General features: G+C 41.8%; 1 protein-coding gene across 1 annotated transcript in view; it reads right to left on the reverse strand.

Annotated features, from left to right (window-relative positions):
* LOC135215204 (histone acetyltransferase KAT7-like) overlaps positions 1 to 18,516 on the reverse strand; it is a 53,208-nt gene extending 34,692 nt beyond the window's left edge. The window contains 9 exon segments of the mRNA XM_064249697.1: positions 1,787 to 2,013; positions 2,569 to 2,718; positions 3,058 to 3,134; positions 3,137 to 3,173; positions 5,521 to 5,676; positions 5,910 to 6,010; positions 13,552 to 13,827; positions 14,414 to 14,686; positions 15,438 to 18,516. Coding sequence (XP_064105767.1) covers positions 1,787 to 2,013; positions 2,569 to 2,718; positions 3,058 to 3,134; positions 3,137 to 3,173; positions 5,521 to 5,676; positions 5,910 to 6,010; positions 13,552 to 13,827; positions 14,414 to 14,686; positions 15,438 to 15,687 — 1,547 coding nt within the window. The 5' untranslated portion in view covers positions 15,688 to 18,516.
* Between the last annotated feature and the right edge of the window lie 6,444 nt (positions 18,517 to 24,960).

The raw sequence follows: 24,960 nt of genomic DNA on the forward strand, positions 1-24,960 counted from the left end.
TAACCATTAAAGTGAATAGTAGTCCTAACTTTCTACCCTGAAGACTATGTACCAAGGATGAATTAATAAATAAAACTGATGAGAAGGAAGAAATGTATAACATCTGCTGAGATAAAATTTCCAGTTACAGCCATAAGTCCAAATCATTATACTAAACCTAATCCCTTGTGAGTAACAACCCTTAAGCAGAGCTCTGAAAATTATGTGACATTTTCAGGTCTCTGCTCAGATAGCTGGCATCATAACATTCCTTCTAAAGGCAACAGACCTCTCTATATCATCCACCTCAGTTGGCAAAAAACCTAACTGGTGATGGAGTGATAGAAGGTAGCACCCTCTATGCAATGCACTCTGCAGCAACTGAGACATGACAACCCTGAATTTTACCAAACTCCCAAAGCCATTTTTATAATGTACAGAGTAGCACCTTAATTTAACAAACATTTAGTAAGAAAGTCTGTTAATTAATAAAGACACTATTTCTATAGCCTGCACTGGAATATTTTCTAGCTATATTACAGCTAACTGCAATTCCACATAATTCCTAACATAAAATAACCAGAACTTTACGCTTAACATTCAGTTCAAGTGATAGACCTATAAATGTATCAATCTACAATGCTTGCACAACAGCAGCTGATAAGTACATAAGTCTAAAAGTTGAGGTGTTACTTACCAAAATTAGTTTGCAACAGCATAATCACAACCATATACAGAACCACAATAAATAGAGCATTACTACATATAATATTATAAAAATCTTATTAAATGCAGAACACAATGAATAAAGCTGTTTTTCTCTACACCAATAGATCACAGGTGAGCATGTACTACGTACCCTAGACCCCTGCCTATTTGCAGTCCCGGGTTCACAGCTTCACCTATTCGCGGATTTTTCTGTGGATTGTATATCCACATTATTCATGAAAAATTTGCCTACTCATGGAGTTTTTCATAGTGAAATATTCACAAACTGCTGTAGTATCATATAATTTTTGTGACCAAATGAATTTTTTGCGGTAAAACAATCAAGATACTCGGGTATAAGTGTTTTTAAGAGGGGTTTTGGTGATTGAACTATCAAAATGATATTGTTATGATACAATAAAGTTTTATACAAACTTACCTGGCAGATATATACTTAGCTATGGACGACGGAGTCTATAGCTAAGTATATATCTGACAGGGAAGTTGAATGTATGAAAATAGGAAGTTATAAGTGTTTTTAGAAGGATGTTAAGTATTTGCGGATCCTGGGGGTCAACTATACTGTCAAATGGTGGTTAATTTCCTGTTATTCTTCTGTCACCTTTAAGACTTCAGAAACTGTCAGGGGAAATTCACCACAGCGAATTGATGCACATTTTGATGGATGGGTCTCTTTTAAAAGTCAATATTTACTAATATTTCAAACTGCTGTAAACAGATCCTCTAAAACTATAAAAACACAGAAACAAAGACAAAATCATTAAGGAGCGTTGTACAGAAACAAAGCTTTCACTTTAATCCCATGAGATTTGTTATTTTAGCACTGTGGTTAAACTAACTTACATGACATGGCCTTTATTTATGGATATTTTACCACAGCTGTAAACAGAGACATCTAAAACTAGAAGAACTCAGAAACAATGCCAGAATCAGTCCTTCAATTCAATTAAGAAACAACGCTTTCAGTGTTATCCCACAAGATCTGTTATTTTAGCACAGTCGTTAAACTACTTTAAATGACAGTTATCATCATAACACTACTAATACCACCATACTACAGCATCCATTCATACTTTACCTATATATTTCATCTCCAGGAGGATGCTTCCATACACACTTTGCTGCATGTCTCTGTAGTATCGTTTTTGATCTCATGTACTTCAAACAAAACTCGCATATATAAATTTTTGGTTGCTGATTATAATCATCAGGATACTGAGACTGATACCAGGCTTCCATTTCATAACGGCCCATTTCAATGTAACGGATTCCTTTGGTATCGGGTAGTCCTCGCAGGTCGTCTTCCTGTTGAATTACATTGACATTCAACTTCAAAATTCCCATACCTACTCTCAAAATATTACACATTTCTATTGCTAGAACTGAAATATTTTAAACAATGTAAATATCTTCTAAAAAAATTGTTTTCACAATAAATGCACCTTTTTCTGAGTAAACAGTGTAATATGTATATGTATTAAACAATATGGGAGTGCCCTATTCTACTAGAGATAGTTTGTATCAACTCTCACAGAGTGAGCCATTCATTCTGTTTGAAAACAGAATAATACTACAAAAGGTGGATATTATGTCTAACAATACACACAGAATTTTAATTCACTTAACTGGCAACGTGAAGCATGAAGAGGAAAGCACAGTACACAAGGAATAATGGCCCTTACTGGGTGATTATTTTCCATAAAACGACTGACCATTCTTTTGTCCCATAAATACCATTTCAGAATTCTAAATCCCCTATAAATACTTGGTAAAAGCAAACTTTGTTACTGCTGTGAACAACTCATAAAACAAGAGTTGTTCCAAGTTACTTGTAAGCCATAATGTTATATCAAAACTTACAATTTTTTCACTAGCAGCTGACTGAGCTTCAATGAACAACTGAAGATCCCACTCTGGGGTGTAGCCTCGAAGAGATGGCTGGCGATCTCTGTCAGCCATCTCATCTTCCCCAGGCCGAGGTTCACTCAACTTGTCCCTTGAGTCTCTTATCTGAAAATGAATGCAAGGATTTAGCAATTTATTATCAAAAAGCAAAGATAAAAAAGAATACACTGTACATACTATATCATTTGCTTGAAATTTACTGTTTTTCTAAATCCCCATCTTCAACTCCAAAATACAGTAAGGTTGGGCTCAGAAAAAACAAGATTTTATAAGAAAAATATTTGGCGTATTAATAACGATCACCAACAATTTTATAAACTTAGGAAGGCATACCTTCCTCATTACCAACCACATCCACCACCAGTTTTAAAATAATATGTACTGTACATTTTAAATTATCTAAAGGCCAAAAGCCATTTATCCTACATTTGCTGATTTGCTCACCTTATTGCAATAATTTCTTTGTTCAGAATTAGGTCCATTTCTTGGAGATTTATTTCCAATGAGAAGCCTGGCCTTTTTCTCTCAATGTTGTCGTCTTCCCTGAGCTTGCGGTTGATCTAGCAATGACAAAACATTTTAAAGACTTCTGTTTCAGGGATTATGGGTATTTTATTGTTCAACATGTGAGAAGAATAATGAACAGAAGGAGGAGAATGCTTTATGGTAGTAGGGTAGACATTGGTAAGGTAAAAAATAATTAATAATAAAGTATCCTACTGATAAAAAGGGCAAAAATGTTTGATGTACACATAATATAAGAACTTCAATTTTGTTAACAAAATAAACAAAAGACTTATAAAGTGAATGAGGAGGTTCTCAGGAACTAAGAGTACAAAATGCTGAACTTCCTAGCCAAATGGAATGGAATATGGATTTTAGGCTTAACATCATGCACTAGGACCTCGATTCATAGCCATGAGTAATGGAGCATCATATTACAAATGAGAAAGAGAGTACAGAGATGTGGTATTTATGAGCAATTGTGTTACGATTTGCTCAATCCAAGTACAACAAATGGCAACACCATTGCGCCTGTGTTACGTCTTGTGCAATGATAAGTATATCTTAAGTTTAACCAGACCCCTGAACTGATTAACAGCGCTCCTAGGGCTAGCCCGAAGGATTGGATTTTCATTTACGTGGCTAGGGAACCAATTGGTTTTTTAGCAACGGGACCTACGGCTTATTGTGGGATCCGAACCACATTATATCGAGAAATGAATTTCTAATCACCAGAAATAAATTCCACTGGTTCCTCACTAGCAGCAGTGGGAAGCGAACTCAGGCTACCAGATTGAAAGGCGAGTACGCAACCCACTTGACCACTGCGGAACTGTCTTGTGCAATGACATGGTGATGAATGACTTATCGTGACTTGACTGCGTATGTGTTGGTTGGTGTTGCGCATCCGCCATCACTTGGTGACGCAGTTACAATTCATGGCGATTGTTGGCGACTTGATCGTAATTGCTTTGTAACGGCGTCATAATCAGTAAATTTTCTGCTGTTATGATGTGCGCGGTCTTCAATCACCAATGTGTGAGTTGGGCATTTACACATGAAAAGGAATCTTATCCCACAGCAAGATGCGGACTACCTGGTTAGTGATGGTCACCTAAATGAAGGCTGAAGATGCAATAAGCTATGACATATGTCTAAATCATTTCACATGACCTACTCTGACAATGACATTATTGTGTGTGACATCTTGCAAATAAACAGTGATGGTGAACCAACACATACAGTTACACTCCATACACAGCCTGACAAGAAAAAAGAAGAAAAAAATAAAAGAATAAAAATTGCGGATAGCTCAGCCTATGCAATGAACAAAATCCTTCTAAAGTTCTCCAGTGAAATCACGAGCAGGTAATTCAAATCTGCAAGCCCAGAAAATCATGGAAAAAGGCCACGCATGAAGACCTAGACCACATGACAATTCAGGCAAATGGTGCTCAAGACATCTGATGTAGAATCAAGAATAATTACAGGGTAAAAGTAATCCTTATGATCCAATTGATGTGCTGCTATAAACATTACCTGACACCCTCCATACCCTGTTATTTGAATAATGATTGGTTTTCTACCTTGCACTGTGTATATATAATCAATATTAATCTGTAATGTAAAAGAACAGTACTTTTAGAATGGTCATTTGGCTCAAAGTTTTTAACCAGATTTCTATATATCTCAGTCAGTTATAACTACAGCTGTAGGTAGGTTAAACATTCAACCAGGTAGCATAGGCTGTAATTCCAAGTACAGTAATATTATACATATAACTAGAATAAAGCTTTATCAACTTGTTTATATGTACTTTATAAATAAACCATAATTCTGTTCACACTCATAACTTTGAATTTAGCTGGAAGTGTTTATCTACACTCACTGATCTTGATTTGAGAAACTCCAACAGGAAATAAACACAGAATGTGAATATTCCACCACAGGAGACATGAATTTGGTGCAAGGTTTATCCATACCCATACACCTACGCAGGTCATGCTTCACTTCCTGGAATAACCATCTCACAAACAGAGGGGCATGCATGTGGTCTACACACTGCAAACATAGAAAATGGCACACAAAACACAAAGCCACACAAAGAACATGATAAAAAAAAAACACACACCAGGCTACTTGAAAAACCCAGAGCTGGAAGGGGAAAGGCCTTGCTAAAGCAACATAGAAATGAATGCACTTGAAGGTATCCTGATGTAGTAATGTTCATTAGCAAGCCTTCTCAATAGCATTTTTTGTTTTGTTTAGCGAGTAACAGCCTTGAAGGTGTAGGTTTGTATCCCCGTCAGAACAAATGTCTCATTACATAGCTTTATAAAACATTCCTGTGGCTTAAAAATACATGTACAATACTATGCTGAAATGATACTGTATAATAATTACCTTGGATTCGTCTTTCGATAAATTATGGAAAACCGGACATGCTTCCACTGAAAAATGCTTCTCATATAACCCTCCAAGATGACCAGTCGAGTCACAACCTTCAACAGGGCACTTGCGATTTTCTATAGGCGGCAACGGTGTATTTTCCAAGATGTCCTTGGAGTAAAGAAAAAAATGTTCAAATATTTTACTTTGAGTCATATGAACATAAAATGCATTTACATGGTTTATCATGAGAGAGAGAGAGAGAGAGAGAGAGAGAGAGAGAGAGAGAGAGAGAGAGAGAGAGAGAGAGAGAGAGAGAGAGAGAGAGAGAGACTTAAGTAGTTATGATAACAATATCATAATAAATTTATTTTTCAGTCAAAATTAATGTACATAAAACTTACCAGAGGAATTGGTTTCTTTGTCTTAGCCCGAGCTCCTGACTTGGAGGGTGGACCAGCTGGCTTCTTTGGACCCCCATTTCTTCCAGCTCTACGTACCTTCCCTATAAAACCAAGTAAATACTATCTCACAATATTATCCAAATGAATCTACAAGAACAATTCACAATTACCAGGATATTAAAATACTGACTCTGCAATACAGCTGTTTAAAGGAACATGCAAAACTACATTAAAAAACAGCAGTATACACATTTTTAAAAACAAAATATCTTTTTTTATAAATGCCCATTCCTTATAAGTAGTTCCCATTTAATAAAAAATACTTGAGCCTTTTTTATTAAACACAAAAGAAGTGTCAGTTGCTCTGTACATATGTTAATGAATCCCAGGTCCCAAGTAGTTAGTCAATTCACTTTTCATGTGGGCACAGAATATGGTATGTACAAGGCAAGTGTTACCATTAATGTGCCTATCATAGGCACTGCCAAAATAAGAATAAATGCCATAATGAATCATGACTTAAATTCTTGAAATCTAAAGGTAAACCTGCAAATTCCTGGAAATCAGCAAAGATCTGAAGAATTCAGTGAGCTTGTACAGTACCACAAACACAAAATAGGAAGTAGTTAGCTATTGAGGATCTAGGGATCCATAAGCTTATACACAAGTCTACCCCACTTTTTTTTTTCTTTAAGCAAAAACCTGAAGCATTCAAACATCAAATATAAAAGTACCTATACTAGAAATAAGTTTGAGATGAAACAACTTAAATTTAGAGGACATTATAACTGACTTGAGGGTATGCTATTCTCAAGAGATATGCTCTCAAAATCAAAACTAACTGCAGTACTAGAAAGCATTTCAAAATCGAGTGCATATGACTGAACATGGCTGAAGATGAAGCCAATAAGATAAAATTTAGAAGGACTACCAAATGCATGAATATGGAAACCAGTAAAATTCATTATTAAAGAGGAAGCGAGTATGTACAATACTCAAGGTAAAAACAGAGGAAATGGAGAGAAGAAAAGGATATTGTTATTTTACAATAAAGTTTTGTACATACTTACCTGGCAGATATATACTTAGCTTACGTCTCTGACGTCACGACAGAATTCAAAACTCGCGGCAAATGCGACAGGTAGGTCAGGTGATCTACCCCACCCGCCGCTGGGTGGCAGGTGTATGAACCAATCCCCCTTTCCAGTCATAATTTTTCTTCCACCTGTCTCCTGAGGGGAGGCTGGAGGGCCATCAATCGTATATATCTGCCAGGTAAGTATGTACAAAACTTTATTGTAAAATAACAATATCATTTTTGTACATGAACTTTCCTGCCAGATATATACTTAGCTGATTGACACCCTTGGTGGAGGGAAAAAGACAGAGCTAACAAGGAAAAAGGGGAAACAACATCTGTTGTAGGATACTAACAAACCTTGGTTCTTACCTGATAAGGCTGAAGACTTCATAGTTACTGTCTATTAGTCTGCAAAGCCTGAAGAGCTACAGCGAGGGCGTGACCTACAGCTGAAAAGACTCTTTGGGTCTACCGAAGGGATTTGATATCCACTTACTCAGTAGAATCCAAGTCGGATCATGTCAATGGGGATTCGCCCTCTTAAATGACAGAGCCTGACCACTACCAATGCAGGGAGCTCTAGCACAAACAGATCACCTAACCATTCTAATGTTAGCAATACGAATAGAAAGAGATGCCTACCCGCATCCTCTTTCAAACAACCATAAAAACACAATACAAACAATAGGGGAAAAAATTTACAAAGGATATGCTTCAGCTCCCTGCCCCAGCACCGAATCCGCCGATACATACGGGCCTAACGCGAAGCACTTATCGTAAGTAATCTTGACGTCTCTAAGGTAGTGTTCTCGCGAATACTGAATTGCATCTCCAGAATGTTGCTTTCATCAGATTCTGGAGTGACATATTCTTGTTGAAAGAGCCAAGGACCGTAGCAATGGCTCTTACCTCGTGAGCCTTGACTTTCAAAAGCTTGAACTGATCCTCACCGCAAGCCAAATGTGCTTCCTTCACGAGGCTTCTAATAAAGAAGGACAAAGCATTTTTAGACAATGGTCTACTGGGATCCTTTACAGAGCACCAAAGTCTGTCCTTAATGCCCTTAAGAGACTTCTTCCGCTGGAAGTAGTATCTTAAAGTCCTCACAGGGCAAAGAGTTCTTTCCGGCTCTTCCCCTACCAGGGGAGCTAAGCCTGGAACCTCAAAAACTCCTTGGCCAAGGATTTGAGGGGTTCTCGTTCTTAGCTAGAAAAGAAGGAAGGAAGGAACAAATCACGGAATCTCCTTTGAAACCTACCCTTCCTTCTAGAGCATGAAGCTCACTAACTCTCTTGGCAGATGCTAAAGCCAAAGAAACAGAGCCTTCTTCGTAAGATCCTTGAAAGAAGATGACTGGGGAGGTTCGAACTTCGAGGACCTCAGGAAACGAAGAACCACATCCGGGTTCCAGCTCGGAATTTTGAGACGAGGGTTTCTTGCAAGTTTCGAAAGATCTTAGCAGATCATGTAGATCTTTGTTGTTGGAGATATCTAAGTTCCTGTGCCTAAACACAGCTGCTAACATGCTCCGATATCCTTTGATGGTCGAAACTGCATGACCGCATTTTTCCCTGAGAAAAACCAGGAAATCTGCAATTTGGGTCACAGAGGTACTGGAAGAGGAAAGCTTCTGGTTTCTGCACCAACGGCGAAAGACGCCCCACTTCGACTGGTAGACCCTAAGGGTAGAGGGCCTTCTAGCTGAGGCGATAGCCTTCGCTGCCTTAGCTGAAAACCCCTTCGCTCTGACAAGACTTTTGACAGTCGAAAGCCAGTCAGATTGAGAGCGGGGAGGTTTTTGTGATACCTGTCGAAGTGGGGTTGTCTGAGCAGATCTACTCTTTGTGGAAGAGCTCTTGGAAAGTCCACCAGCCATTCCAGTACCTCTGTGAACCAATCTTGGGCCGGCCAGAATGGAGCTACCAGCGTCATCCTTGTCGCTTCCGAGGCCGCAAACTTTCTGAGTGTTTGACTCAGAATCTTGAATGGAGGAAAAGCATAGACGTCCAGACCTCTCCAGTCTAGAAGGAAAGCATCGACTGACACTGCTCCTGGGTCCGAGATCGGGGAGCAGTAGAGGTCTATTCTCTTGTTCTTTGCTGTCGCAAAAAGGTCGATATGAGGTCTGCCCCATAACCTCCCACAGGTCCTGGCAAACTTCTGAGTGCAGTGTCCCACTCCGAGGGGAGCACTTGATTCCTCCTGCTCAGGAGATCGGCTCTGACATTCCTTTCTCCCTGTACGAACCTGGTGAGGAGAACGATCTTCCTTGCCTGAGACCACAACAGCAAGTCCTTCGCTGTTTCGTACAGGGAGAAAGAGTGTGTCCCCCCTGCTTTCTTATGTAAGCCAAGGCTTGTGGTGTTGTCCGAGTTGACCTGAACTATAGCATTTCGGACGTGGGGCTCGAAGGCTTTTAACGCCAACCACACTGCCATCAACTCTTTGTTGTTGATGTGCCAGGACACCTGTTCCCCCTCCCAGGTGCCTGACACTTCTCTTGACCCTAGGGTCGCACCCCAACCCGTCTCCGACGCGTCGGAAAACAATACTTGGTTCGGGTTTGGCATGTACAGAGACAGACCTTCTGCAAATCGGAGAGGATCTGCCCACCACAGAAGGTCCTTCTTGATTCCTTTTGATATCATGAAGGAGAATTCCAGGTCTAGAGAGAGACACCTCCAGTTCCGGTAAAGGAAGAATTGGAGAGGTCTGAGATGCAACCTTCCTAGAGAAACGAATTGCTCCAGCGAGGAAAGTGTCCCCAACAGACTCATCCACTCCCTCGCTGTGCATGCATCTTTCTCTAGGATGCTCGTTAGTTTCTCTTGGCAACGAGCAATCCTCTCTGGTGACGGATATGCCCGAAAATCCAGAGAAACCATCCGAATCCCCAGATATATCAGCTCTTGACTGGGGATTAATTGTGACTTCTGGAAGTTCACCAGAAGCCCCAACGAACTTGCTAAAGTCAGTGTCTTTTGTAGGTCCTCCAGACATCGTTCTTGTGAGCTTGCTCTGATCAGCCAATCGTCTAGATAGAGAGACAGCCTCACTCCCTCCAAATGTAGCCACTGCGCTACATTCTTCATTAAACCCGTGAAAACTTGAGGTCTTGATAAGAAGGGAATGAGGTAGCCTTTGCGGACAATCGAGAGTGACCAGTTGTCCGCCCCTTTCTGGGCCCAGACGTCGGCAAACTTCAGAAGTCTGGCACCCACTGATGTCTGGAGAACTTGAATCCTACTTCTTCCCTCTGATGGATCTAGAGAAGGTCTTCCCTCGTTTAGTGGGTCTAGATCCTCTAGAGGAAGAAGCTCTGGCAGGAGGGACTCCTCGAAAGGGCTCCTGCCTAACTGGAGTCTCTCTCTTGGTTTTAGCTTGGAAAGAAGAGTGAGGCTCCCCTGGTAGACTGGGCTAGCATGTCCTGTGTAGCCTTAGCTGAAAGGGCACAAGAAACATCCTGAATGATCTTAGGGAAGAGTTATGAGGAGAGAGCTGAGAATACAGGAGAGAGGCTCTCTGAGCATGCGATACTGATTTCGTCAGGAACGAACAGTAAACAGATCTCTTCTTGATCACTCCCGCTCCGAAAAGGGAAGCTACTTCACTCGATCCATCCCTCACTGCCTTATCCATACACGTGAGAACACTGATAAGATCCTCAGGTGAAATGGAATCCGGGTCTGCGTCTTCTTGGCAAACGCCCAAAGACCAGTCTAGGAAGTTAAACACCTCCAGGACTCGGAACATTCCCTTCAACAGGTGGTCAAGCTCATTCATCCCCCATGTCGTCTTAGCGGACATGAGGGCAGAGCGTCGAGAGGAATCCACCAGTGAAGAGAAGTCCGAGTCTGCCGAGGATGGAAGAACGAGGCCCAAGGGTTCTCCCGATTCATACCAGAATCCTAGTTTTCCAGTAAGCTTAAAAGGAGGGAAAGAGAACACCGTCTTCCCTTTCTCTTCCTTCGAAAGAAGCCACTCACCAAAACCTCTAAGCGCCTTCTTCATAGAGATTGCAGGCTTCATCCTGACACAGGATGAAACCTTCGAAGTTTTCGAAGTCGAAAAAAAACGAAAGAGGCGAGGGCGGGGCGACAGGAGAAAGGGCGTCTCCGAATTCCTGAAGCAACAGGTCCGTCAAACGCTTGTATGAAGAAACGGAGGAATCTTTAGGAATTTCTTCTTCCGAGGGATCCTGTTCTTCTTCCGCCGAAGATCCTTCACGATCCTTACGATGAAAGGCCGTCTTGTCCTCAGCCGAGAGTCCATCCTTGGAAGAATGTCTGGAAGAACTCTGACATCTAACCGGGGAAGTTATAACTTCCGTTGAGATTCTGCCTGAAAACTCCTTCTTGTCAGGATGAGGGCGTATTCTAGGCTCTTGGCGCCTAACGAACGCAGGGCGAAAATCTGGCGAAGAGCGCCTATTAGGCGAAGAGCGCCTATTAGGCAAAAAGCGTCTATCAGGCTCCTGGCGCCTGTCTAAAGGAGAGCGGCTGCCTGGCGAAGAGCGCCTGTCATGCGGGAAGCGATTATCAGGCTCTTGGCGCCTGCTGCGAGGAGAGCGAATCTCTGGCGACGAGCGCCTACCAGGAGAGAAGCGTCTGACAGATTCCCGGCGCCTAACTCGAGGAGAGCGAAAATCGGGAGAAGAGCGCCTACCAGGCTCTTGGTGCCTGCTAAGCGAAGGGCGGCTGACAGGAGAAGAGCGCCTGTCTACCAAAGGGCGTCTGGTCACAGGAGAGCGAAAGCCTGAAGGAGAGCGGCTACCATGAGAAAAACAAACGCCTACCAGGCTCCTGGCGTCTGCCAGCGGGAGAGATCCTGTCTCGAGACGAGCGCCTGTCAGGAGAGGCTCGTCTATGGGAAGCATGCCCCTTGTCCGACGGAGAAACGATGTCCGCAGGAGAGCGCCTGTCCGTTGAAGAGCGCCTCGTACTACGATCCACTCCTGGAGAGAGGGCGGTTTACTGACGAATAGCGTAAACCTGGAGACGAGCGCCTGGACTTCTTTACCGGGAGCGAGACGTCCTTCCTACGACAAGAAGTCACGATCAAAGAGTCAGCCAGAGCCGTAATCTGCGCCTGCAGACTAGCCAACACACGTGTAGGAGACTTAACAAAGTCCTTCACGGGAGACGCAGCTCGATCCTTACTAGGAGAGCGAAACTCCAAAGAAATCCTCGGTTTCTTCACATCCAATCCAGGATCTTCCGAAAAAACTTCAGGGCTGGAGGGGAGAGCGGAAGAAGCCTGCCAGGCTCTCTTCGACGGCCGAGAAGCTTCCGAGGAGCTCCAACCACGCTTGGGCGAAGGAGAAGGCGAAGACGAGAAGCATTGCCGTAAGACTTCTCTCTTGGCGCGATCCAAGGTAGCCTGGGAGCGAACATCAGGCGCTACCGAGGGGACGCCTGACCGGTGGGGGTTCTCCCTAACCTTCCTGCGGCTTTCGACTTTCCTCCTCCACTGGGTCTGGGAGTCTGGAAGAGGTCTAGGCCTAGAAGCATTAGGGAGCCGATCAGACGCACCCTCCACTGCACTGGGATCACTGCACAAATTGCTATCACTCTTACCTTCTAGCACTTTAATTTTCAGCTCCATGCTGCAAATAGTGGCTCTCATAGTGTCCACCTCCGAAGGCGCATCTTCGGGTTCGGTGCAGGAAGCAGGGGCTGAAACTGGTAAAGGCGCTACGTCTACAACAGGGTTATCAACTTCAAACTCGCTAGCGCGAGACCTACTAGAACTCCTAGATGAAGCTTTCCTAACCTTGTCCTTCTCAAGCTTTCTTACATAAGAATAAAGCGCCTTCCATTCTTCTTCATTCAAATTACCACATTCATTACAAGGGTTAATAAATGAGCAGTCATTCCCCCTACACCTCATGCATACTGTGTGAGGGTCTACCGCAGCTTTCGGTAGCCTCACCTTACAATCGCTAACAGAACAAACTCTGAACATAGTTAATTTCTTAATTTCTAAATCAGACATAATGAAATTCCAAGAATAATCAAAAGAATAATCAAAAACCGGTCCACAAATCGCAAATGCCAAGCCAAGGAGCAGGTACTTCACCAAAAGTCCGATGAAACAATCCAGGGCGAAAACGAGTAATAATCCAAAATCGAGAGGTATCGACAACAGATGTAGTCGACACCGGCGACAGAAAAATTATGACTGGAAAGGGGGATTGGTTCATACACCTGCCACCCAGCGGCGGGTGGGGTAGATCACCTGACCTACCTGTCGCATTTGCCGCGAGTTTTGAATTCTGTCGTGACGTCAGAGACGTAAGCTAAGTATATATCTGGCAGGAAAGTTCATGTACAAAAATTTGGTTTTACAATATGTGAAAAAATTTCTTATATAAAAACTAAAATGGAAGAGGTTCTCGCCAAAATTAGTTACCTATAATCCATTTCACTCTAGGGTTAATGGATTGTGGTAGTTAATAACAGTTAAAATATTAGCAATATTAAAACAGCCTACTATATATACTTTTGTACAAACACTGTCAATGATACTTAGCAATAAAAAGACAGAGAAACTGGTACAAACCATTATTTTCAGAATCCGATTCAGTCCCTTTCTGGATACCCAAAAGAGAGCCTCTCTTTGTACGAACACTAGACGACCTGGTAATGTGTTTCCTAGGGGTATCATCCTCGTCTTCTTCCTCCTCCTCTTCCTCCTCATCTTCTTCCTTATCGGTTTCAGAAGATGCTGGGGTGGGCTTCGTCTGAGACTTTCTGCGGACTATTTGCTGAACGACAGGCTTTTCGGAGGACGACTTTGCAGAGGCAGATGATTCGGATGAACTGTCACTATCACTCTCTGTAACAGGACGTGTACAAATCATACAACAATAACTACCATAAATCAGCTGAGCCTACTAGAAAATATAACAAGTGAACTGTACACAAAAGGGTTCAGGAACATAGCCAAATCAGATAAGAATTATTTCAATACAAGAAGCTTTGAAGGTACTTCAGTGAGGTCAATACTAAAACAGTACTTGAGCAGCTTACTATTCTATGTCTTCAAAGGATATTAGAAATAAATCTAATGCCAAAATTCTGGTCCCCAAAAAGTCTGTATGTTAGTACCTAGCCTTCAGTAATATATATCCTCACAGTGGTCAAAAGAGTAAAGTTTAATATAGAGTACGTTACCAAAAAGTATCTTTAATATAGAGTACCTTACCAAAAAGTATCACGAGAAACCATTTCAAAATGATAGTAATAAATTTTGTAATTAGCATTACCAAATTACAGATAAATTCACCTTCTAACAGGCTGGCATTATTCATCATACCATATCTCTTGTATATACATATCTACACGCACTAAATTTCTAATTTATACAACTACACTATATGCCAACTAAAAATATTATACATTAATGAGAAATGAAGACATACCTGAAGAAGCTGTTGATGAATTTGTTGAGGACTCGGACGACTTTTCCGAAGACTTTTCGACAACCTTTGTAGAGCCTTTTCTGGCCTGTTGCAAACCCCCTTTCTGAACCATCGCTGACTTGGACTGTTGCTTAGGCTGAGGCTTTGGTTGTGGTTTTGGGACTTTCTTGCCAACAGTCTTCTTGGCTTCACTTTCCGAGTCGGTAGTGTTGTCCGGAGAGAATATGGACTTCTTTTTGGATATCTTGTCTGCGGAAACTGCATTTGAATTACCTGTCGATTGACAAAACAATTTGTGGTAAATTGTACTGTTTTGTTTTGTTTACAGGACTTTTTGAGTAAATAATAATGTGTTTATTTTTGTTCTGATTCTTAGCAGCCAAATGGAAAATTTTTTATAAGAATTAGAAAGTTAAAAGTATACTAATCTCGTGGAAGGTAGGGAGAACTTTTTTTATTTTTTCCTAACACCATGTCCATTTGAATATCTTCCTCTTTCCATTGATGTGTTTTTTTTTTAATTGGCCAACCTCAAAGTGCTGGGGTGCTGCATATGTTATTTTTAGCCCAGTTCTTAATTGTTAAAATAAATGTTAAAATCCTTCCAGAAACAATACTGACTCTTTAAATGGTAGCTGCTCCTTTACAAGATGGTACACAACAGAAACATATTTCCTAGCTTCTGCCACTAAAATGGTTCAAATCAACAAATGCTTTGGATTAAGAATTACCTCAAGACTGTTACATCCTTACTAAAATGTCTACAACAATTCTTCTCAAAGAAAATATTCAATATATTGTGGTTCCACAATAAAAGCTGAGGAATATTATCTACAAATAAATATACACTCCACCTAACATACAATTATGCAACCATTCTGTAATACAATGCTCTATCCCAACAAATCCCATCTTCTTGAATCTGTTAAGGTTATATGACCATAATAAAAGATAAAGAAGAAAATAAAAATTAAATACTCAAAATGTAGAATAATAAAATGGAAGTTGCGGTGAGGCTACCCACCTAAATTCTTTTTATTTTTGACCGTTTTCTTCTGCTGAACAGTAGAAACTTTCTGTGGCTGGGCTTTAGCTGGTGGTTTCTGCGTTGCAGACTTCTGGGGACGCGCAGCTGCCTTGGGGCCATTCTTGCGTTGGTTATTTGCCGCCGCTGCGTTACTCTTAGGCACAGATGTTGCAGAAGTTTTTGGCCCTCTTTTGTTAGGTGCAGCAGCCTCTTCAGGTTCCGATTCTGATGACCCCTGTGTAATCATTAAATGTCAAAAGAAAAAAAAAAAAAAAAAAAAAAAAAAAAACTATTTAAAATATTGAAAATTTATCAACAGCTCCATTACTGCTTTCAAATAAAATCCAACATGAGGTTATAGTTCATGACAAATAAAAATGAGGCTATAATCCAGGAGAAGTACAGCATTTCAGTAAAGACAGGTATTATATATACTATTGACCTTTTAATAAATCATGAACACAGTCAAGAATATCAGATAGAGCTAGGCACTTTACTCAAACTTGATATGTTAATATCAACAAACAAAGCTTTGTGACACATGATACACTGATTTTCCACCTAATCCAATGTTATTTGATGCCAATTTAACAAAAAAAGACCAACATTCACTGCTTTATTTAATGCCTGATACCTATATATCAAGATGAGCAAGTGGATATTGGATTGTTATAAAAGATTTTATTACTAAAATCCACAGATGTAACTTTGTAAATAGTCTAATTAATCTTAATTTTATTCTGTACATAGGTGAGGTGCCAGTCCATTTCAGTTATTGAAAATACGTTAATTTTCAAAACCAATACTTTTTCGTCAGCCCACACTCAATGTTTTCACAAACCTAGACATCTTATTCCTGATTTAAAAGAAAGTTCTCTGCTGACTGGATAGCCTGAGAACAGGTTCCCCATGGATCCAGGGTTACAGGGAGGTAATATCCCCACTTTTCATGCCATCAGTGGTGTTAGAAGGCTGGAATTTTGGTGTAAGTACTGGATTTATATTGGAAAATTTTGTGTAATTTTAAAAGAAATTAATTTGATCCACAACAACCCTTCCATTTACATTAGCCCTGAATATGGAGTTGTGATAAGCAAGGAACTCAAGGATCAAATGGACAGGAAGCTGGAATGTAAGGTACACATCTTTCTGACCTAGATTATATTAGGGGGTCTGTAATTGCAATTCCATACAGTGCTATTACAAATAAAAATGTTGTGTATGGTTGAACTCATCACTTATGCAGAAGCAAATAACATAACATCCTAATGGATACAATCATGAAACCAGGGAGGACTGCAATGGAGCTAGAATGTTGATTTTTAAGCAAAGTGGGAATCATAAATCCCACTTTTACAACTACCATGAGGAGCTGATATCAATATTTCCCTTACGGAAAAAAAAAGGGGAAAATTCTAATTAAGTGGAACAGCCTAGATGTTCAAAAGGTGATTTGAATCACAGGAAAGAAACATATTGTTCGGTCCTAGCGATGGAAAGAGCTTTGACTCTGCAATAGTGAAGGCTGTAAAAGTTGATTCTAGTTGTCTGGAACTGTTTCTCTGCTACTGGGCGAGTTGTAACAACAGGCCTCTTGTTTACCGCATGTGGGAGAGATACTTGAGGACTATGCCGAACTCCTCAATCTACCTCAAAGACATCAAAGTAGAAAACGAATGTCTCGATCGATATTGCATTTGAAAGTCACCAACTTGAAAAGGAGCATAAACGTCGGTAGGGAGGCCTCTCCTTCTGCAGTTTGGTGGCCCTTAGCAGCTAATCAGTCTGCTAGCATGATTATGGTCATAAGACCATTTGGCATTGCAGTCCTGGTCCAACTATAGGCATGGCTGCACAGAGTGCTCTGGCCCCCTTCAGTATGGTTGTCTTTACATAAGCAATCCACTAATAGTAGTATAACTATTGACTGCTGGAAAACTGCTTCTGCAGCTGGCAAAGCATCTCCAAATGACAAATATCTAATTTTCCAGTTCTCATGAGATCAACAAAGCTTGAGGTTGACATAGTAACTTCTGCTATGTAGAATACATTGGGGAATATACCATACAGTTCGGAGAAGTAGTCTGTTCAGTCCATGCAACACAACTAAACCTTCTAGTACGTGTGAAATGGTAAGATTATGCACAAATGAACAAGGCTTTCATCATTAGACTTGAACAGTTGAAATGATTATAATTAAAGGATAACATACATATAAATTTGAGGTAAAGATATTACAGGTCCATTATCACTTTTACATCTGCTTTTCTCCTTGAGTCAGCCATAAGGGAGTTCTCTCCATTTTCCTCTGTGAAGTGCTCATTTTTCTTGAATTCCCATTTATGCCTTTTGTCCAGCCTCTTTATGTATAGGTGGTAATGAATCTTAAAGTTCTATGGATACACATTTTTACGAGACATTCTCCAATTTCCTCATGAACATTGCATAAAGTACTGCAGACCTATGTATCCATTGTATGATTTTACTCACTATTGATGGGACATTCTTATTTAGTAACAATATGAATGTTCCAATTTCAAACATGTTGTACCTACACTAAGTAGTCACAGATAAAGCTAAATGATAGCAGGTAAGTTACCTAAAAAAATGAAGCTTTTTGTAGACCCATTTATCACATGAAATGGCTTTAGAATCACTTCGGTAAGTTCAAGACAGCACAGAATTAAATACAGTGTAGAGAACTAAGTAAGTTACCTGGAAGCAACAGTTTTCATCAGAATTGGACTAGAATGAAAATAAAAAGAAACTTTCCTTTTCACATAAAATAAAGAAAAGCATACGATAATGATGATGAGAGATAAATTGCAAAATTATGAAAAACATTTAGCTTGATATTTCAATCAAATGAAATATCTTAAGTCTATTTTTTATAAAATTAAAGCATGTGTAAAATGTAGGGTTGATATTTACTATACAAGAGCAAATCACCGTTTGCATAGATGTACAAAGAATAATATAAAAGAAAATATAGAGAAAAAAGTACAACTGGCGATTTCCAGAGATCTGGCAATTTCTACCCTCGAAGAGTTACAGCGCATATTCTTAACATGTTATTGTTATGATACAATAAAGTTTGTTCATACTTACCTGGCAGATATATATATAGCTGTATTCTCCGACGTCCGACAGAATTTCAAAACTCCCGGCACACGCAGTGGGCGGCCAGGTGGTTAGTACCCATTCCCGCCGCTGGGAGGCGGATATCAGGAATCATTCCCATTTTCTATTCAGATTTTTCATACCACTGTCCCTGAGGGGAGGTGGGTGGGTACTTTAATTATATATATCTGCCAGGTAAGTATGAACAAACTTTATTGTATCATAACAATAACATTTTGTTCATGAAACTTACCTGTCAGATATATATATAGCTGAATCCCACCATTGGAGGTGGGAAGGGACAGAATAGAAGGATTTAGGAAACACCTCAAGTGCAGATGATTGACATCTTGATTCCTTACCTGTTAGCATAGCTGACTTCTTGATTACTGTCACCGAAGTCTGCTTTTGCTTTACTAGAGTTGCCAACAAGGTAGTGACCTGTGTAGTTGGTGCGCTCTAGATGATCTGTCAACGGGGGCGTGACCACAATGTGACTAGACCATATTGACCATACTGTGAGGGCAACGAAGCTAAAACCACCACCTGACCTAACCTATCGAAGTTAGTCCCATAACTTCTAGGCTAACGAAAGGGAAAGCGCCTCAAGCGACCAACCCTTCAAAGTTAAAAGCACACCTATCCCTTTTTCTATAGGATAGGATTCGTGCTGCTTCCTGCCTCCAATAATATTTCTACGGATATGTATGGTCCTAGCGACTCGCAGATCTCATATGTCGTCTTCACATCCCGTCGGGAGTGTGAAGCGAACACAGAGTTGCTTCGCTCAAACGTGGCACTCAGGATATTACTGAGTGTCATGCTCTGTTGAAATGCTTCCGAGGCCGCGCCCTCACCTCGTGAGCACTTACTTTAAAAGGTTTCAAATCTTTGTTCAAACATGACGAATGAGCCTCTTAGAAAGACTCCTTAAAAATAACGCCAGGGCGTTCTTCGACATGGGCAAGTCTGGTCTTTTACGGAACACCGCAGATTGTCCGAATGACCTTGACTTTCTTTAGTTTTATCAAGATAAAACTTGAGAGCCCCGACAGGGCACAGGACTCTCTGTGGCTCTTGCCCAATAATTTGTGCCATCCCCTTGATCTCCAGGCCTCTGGGCCAAGGGTTAGACGGGTTTTTCGTTCTTAGCAAGAACGGAAGGCTTAGAGGACACCGAATTATGTCCTCTAAAGCCAAAACCTCTGGATGATGGCTAAAATCTCACTAACCCTCATTGCCGTAGCTAGAGTGGTTAGAAAATTAGCCTTTCTGGTCACGTGTATTAAGTTTACAGAAAGGAGAGGTTCGAAATGCTTTGACATCAAGAACTTCAGACTACGTCTAAGTTCCATCAAGATTTCCGCAGACCTCAAAGATCGTGAAGGGCTTTGTTGTTTGACAGATCCGAATCTCTGAGCCTAGAGGCCGTCAACAACATATTTCCGTATTCTACAATCGTTGGGACTGTTAGCTTATCCCATACTTCAGACGGAATGGGAAGGCGGTAAAGTCATTCACAGAGGTCAGAGGTAGAGGAACAGTCATTCTTCTTGCCCTATGTCCAGAAACGGCCCACTCCGATTGGTACACTGCAAAATATGCAGCACTGCTTTGCTTTGGCAATGAGACTTGCAATTAATCTTGAAGATCCTCTCGCTTCTTGACAGTCTGAACGCATTCAGACTCAGAGCGGAGAGATTTTAGGTACCTCTCGAAGTGAGGCTGTTAGAGTAGACCGATTCTCTCGGGAAGGGTCCTTGGAAAGTGTTCTCTGAAGGACGTGACCTCTGTGAATCCAGCCTCTCGAAGGCCAACATGGGGCGATCAGCGTCTTTCTCACTCCCTCTGACGCCAGCGATTATCTTATTACATTTCCTAAGCTTTTGAATAGGGGAAAGGGCTAACCAACTATCCCCATTCCATACTATAGGATGGCGTCTATTGCTACCGCTCTCGGATCGAGAATAAGGGCGCAACGTAGAGGAAGCTTCTTCGTCTTCAATATTGCAAAATCTACGAAAGGACGTCCCCAAGTCTCCACAACTCTCGACATACTTCTAAGCGAGGATTACTCAAAAGTCAAACGTCAGTAGTTGCTGCCGTCGATCGAGAAGATCCGCAACGGACGTGCAATCGTGTAACGAACCTCTTACGGATCGTTACGTTCCGTGTCTATGCCGATAACCATCTCTCTTTTCTTGGGATATGAGAGAGCTGCGGAATTATCTGAGATGATTTGGACCACTCGACCAAAAACCTCACTCTTCGAGGAACTGGAGAGCCAACCAAATTGCTTCCAATTCTTTTAGATTATGTGCCAGGACCTCTGTCCGGATGCCTGGCTCCCTCTCATTATCACCTGAGGTGATCCTTAACCCATTGAGAGACGTTTAGAATTATCTCTAGATCTTTGATGTTATTTCAGTTCTCCTGTAGGAAAAACTGTAGAGGTCTGAATTGCAGTCTATTCAGGGAAACAAGCTTCTCCAGCGAGGAAATGGTCCCCAGCAGACTCATCCATTCCCTCACTAAGCATGCTTCCTTCCCTAATAAGGCTGCGCTTTGCATAAGCAGGAGAGCATTATTATAGTGCTATGCTGCGGTAGACTCGTACAGAATTCTGTTACAGTGCGGTAAGCAGCGCCGAACATGTCTAAGAGATATCTCTGTTGAAAATTTCTTAGCAAAAGGAAGTCGTTTATTCATGATTACCAGAAATCCCCTCAACCCGAGGCAAAAGTCATGATTGTAGGGCAGAGATACGGTTCGTAAATCAATCCCGCGGGAGAGAGAGACGTAACCGACTGAGCAGTACAACGAGCTACCTAACACTGAGTTGCTTGAACATCTAATTCTCTACTACATTCTTTCCTCGACGAGGAAGAGAGAGAGAATGGAAATCGACTGTCTTCATTCTCTTTGCCAAGAAAAGGAATAATATTATTCAAATGGAAATCCTCAAGTGAGAACCGAAGATCGAAAAGGAAAGTTCAAGCTTCTTATGATATTTGACATAAGACTTCATGGACGTAGTCTATAAGTCTTTTTCCTGGATGAGCCTCTGACTAATGAATGAGAGCTCTTTCGAAATTTTGTTACTTATCCGCTTATGCGATAAAATGTTATTAAGAACTTTGTCAATGAGAACTAACCCAATTGCATGACGGAAAGTAATCCAGGAATTCGAGCATATAGCCTTCCCGATTCCCGCAGAAATCGAGGAAGGGGCAGGATTCCTGATTAGAGACTGGGCGTTACGACAGGAATGACCTTAATGTTCCCCTTCGGCAGCGCAATCCCGAAAGCAGACGAGGCGTTTTATGACACCGAAATCTGCTTACAGTTTTCCTGGAATTCATCAAGTGATGGATTCTCTTGAACGCTCCCTTCGTAGAAAGAGAAGTAGACATCTTGACGAGACCAAACTCCTTCCTCTACTTCGACGACGCTCTCTTGAAGAGCGTTCTTGCAGGAATCCTGCCGAACGTCTTGATGCGTAGGACGCCTATCGTTCTGAAGAACGTCCTGGCAAGTGCTCTACCGAGCGTCATGACGTGTAGGATGCCGAGCGTCTTCAAAAGCGTCCTCGCTAGCGTCCTGGCGAGCGTCCAGATGTGTAAGACATCGAGCGTCTTCCAAAAAGCTTATCAATGTTTATGACGTCGAGCGTCTTCTGAAAGGCCACCCGAAAAAGCGTCCTGGAGAGCCGCACACTGCTCCTGAAGTGTGAGAGCACTATAGGAAGACGTAAGGCTATCGTCTCCAAGACGGCCTTAAAGACTTTCGTTACCTTCTAACAAAGACGGTGGCCGCCTGTGCAACATTTTGCGTCTTAGTAATGCAAATGAACATATCCAGACACGCGCTCAAAAAAGGAACGCCGAGCGTTCCGAAAGGCATCGTCGCGAGGTGCTTGCCGAACGTACCTGATGCATTCTTTGAGCGTCTTGAAGAGCGTCCGGAATAGAAGAGTGACGAACATCAAGGGAAGCGTCATAGTGAATGACGTGCGTCAACACGAGTAACTTGAGAGGCTTCCTGGCGAGGGAGAGCCGCTCATGAAACGCGAGCGTCCTAAGCATAAGTACGGTGATCGTCATCAGGACGAGTCTTCAGGACGTTCGCCACTCTTGACAAAAACGACGGCCGGCTGTGCGACATCTTGCGTCTTTGTCACGGTCATTCGACACTGCAGAAGGGCATTTAAAAGGACGCCTGTGTGTTGTTCTTGGGTATGAAGGAATTCTTTGCCCTTCTCCTGTCGAAAACTAGGATAGTCTGTCCAGTGTCATCTCTGTCCGCTGGACCCGGAGCGTCCCTTAGGGACGAGTAAGATGCGTTCTTGGCGAGCTATTTGACTATGCAAATCAGCTTGCCGGACGTCAATCTTATGAGCTTGAACAATATCCCGTTTCGTAGTAAAAGCGAACGTCACATAACGTATACATAACGCCATGAGGGGAGGAGGAAACCTTAGCCGATGACAAATAAGACCTCCTTGGAGCGTCCACCAAATTGGCGAATCTCCTTGAGAAGAAGACGGTGCTTTCAATCCTGCTTCTTCTCCTGTTTCGTACCAGATCCCAGCTCTCCCTTTCAGTCTAGATGGAGGAAGTGCAAACGAAGTCTTCCTCTCGATAGAGCGTTGAAGTCTCGAAAGGCGTCCTTGTGAGGGTCCTGCCTTAAGGACATTTTTAATCTCTTGACCAAGACGACCAGCCGCCTGTGGCGACATTTTGCGTCTTTGTCACGCTTATCGATATTAAGTCAAGCCGAAGGGACGCCAGATCGAGGTGGGTTCCCCGTAACCCTCTTCGGCTTTCGACATGCCCTCTCCCTAGTCCTGGGAGTCCGACAGAGGTCCAGGCCTAGAGGCGTTATGGGGCGGATCTGACGTTCCCTCCTGACGAGAGAGAGGACGTGAAGCGTCCTCTTCTCTAAAGCTTCTTAGAGGGCGCGAGTCCTTCCGAGAGCTCCAACCTTGCGGGGAGGACGCCTCGGAGGACGAGAAGCAATCTTTCATGATTCGTGCACGTGCACGATCTTTGGCAGCCTTATCCTGCCGAAGGGACGCCAGATCGGTGGGGGGGTTCCCGTAACCCTCCTTCGGTTTCAACTTGCCCCCTCCCTGGTCCTGGGAGTCCGACAGAGGTTTAGACCTAGAGGCGTTATAGGACCGATCTGACGCCCCCTCCACAACACTAGGGGCAAAATCAACATCACTACACTCACAACACTGATTGGAGAGCGAGCACTTTTTCAAGCTTACTTGATGTAATCCACAATAATAGAAAGGGCATTACTTCTCACAGAACTTCCTTCCTCTAGGCCCGTAAGCCATACCACAGGGCTTTAGGCCAAAAACAAATAAAGTCTACTGGTACTGTGGAGGAAGACCTCCTGATTCTATCACGCTCTAATTTGCGTACATACGAATCATACGTCTCTTTCGGAATCAGTCAACATTACATTGATCTCTCAACAAAGAAAACATGTATACTAAACGAGTGTCTACCGAAGGTTTCGGTAGCCTCCCCTTACCCGTTGCAGACAACAAAATCTGAAACTAGGCTAACTAGATTCAGACATCATATGCAATGAAAAAATTTTAATTAATTTATGATAGCGTATGCCTAGCCACAAATCCAAGTCAATCATTCAAAAAAATAAGTAGGATACTTAAGCGGCTAATGAAGTTTCAAAATCCTAGGCGGAGGTAGTGGAAACAGGTGTTTTCACTACCGCGACAGAGAAAAATCTGAATAGAAAATGGGAATGATTCCTGATATCCGCCTCCCAGCGGCGGGAATGGGTACTAACCACCTGGCCGCCCACTGCGTGTGCCGGGAGTTTTGAAATTCTGTCGGACGTCGGAGAATACAGCTATATATATCTGACAGGTAAGTTTCATGAACAAAACAGTAATTTTCATAGAACAATGTTCACATATTGGCAAGTTTATGAGGGCCAGAAAATAAACAATACAACAGTCTGGAGCAACATCCCCCCATCCCCCACCTCTCGTGTAACAATGAAACAAACTACATCAAATTTACCAAGACTTCTGCCATCCGATTCAGGCATTTCTGGAATGAATAACTATGGTCCCTTGTTTCAGATGGGTCATTCAATTACGACAAAGTTACTACAGACTACTGTCTCATGAATTTTCTGGTTATTCAGGTAAGTTAACTTTTTAAAATACCAGGTACAGTAATCAACTTTTGAGAAAAATGCTTCTGCTTTTAAACAATAATTGTAAAAACAACTTACAAGTCATTCTCTAATGACGAAAATCTAGATTACACAAAACAACTTTTAACTGCAAGAATTAAATGATGTACCAGAAGGGACATTTCCACCACAGTAAATATTTATTTTGAGCTTGCAACAAAAC

This window comes from Macrobrachium nipponense, chromosome 5 (genome assembly GCF_015104395.2).
Source record: "Macrobrachium nipponense isolate FS-2020 chromosome 5, ASM1510439v2, whole genome shotgun sequence".
NCBI lineage: Eukaryota > Metazoa > Arthropoda > Malacostraca > Decapoda > Palaemonidae > Macrobrachium > Macrobrachium nipponense.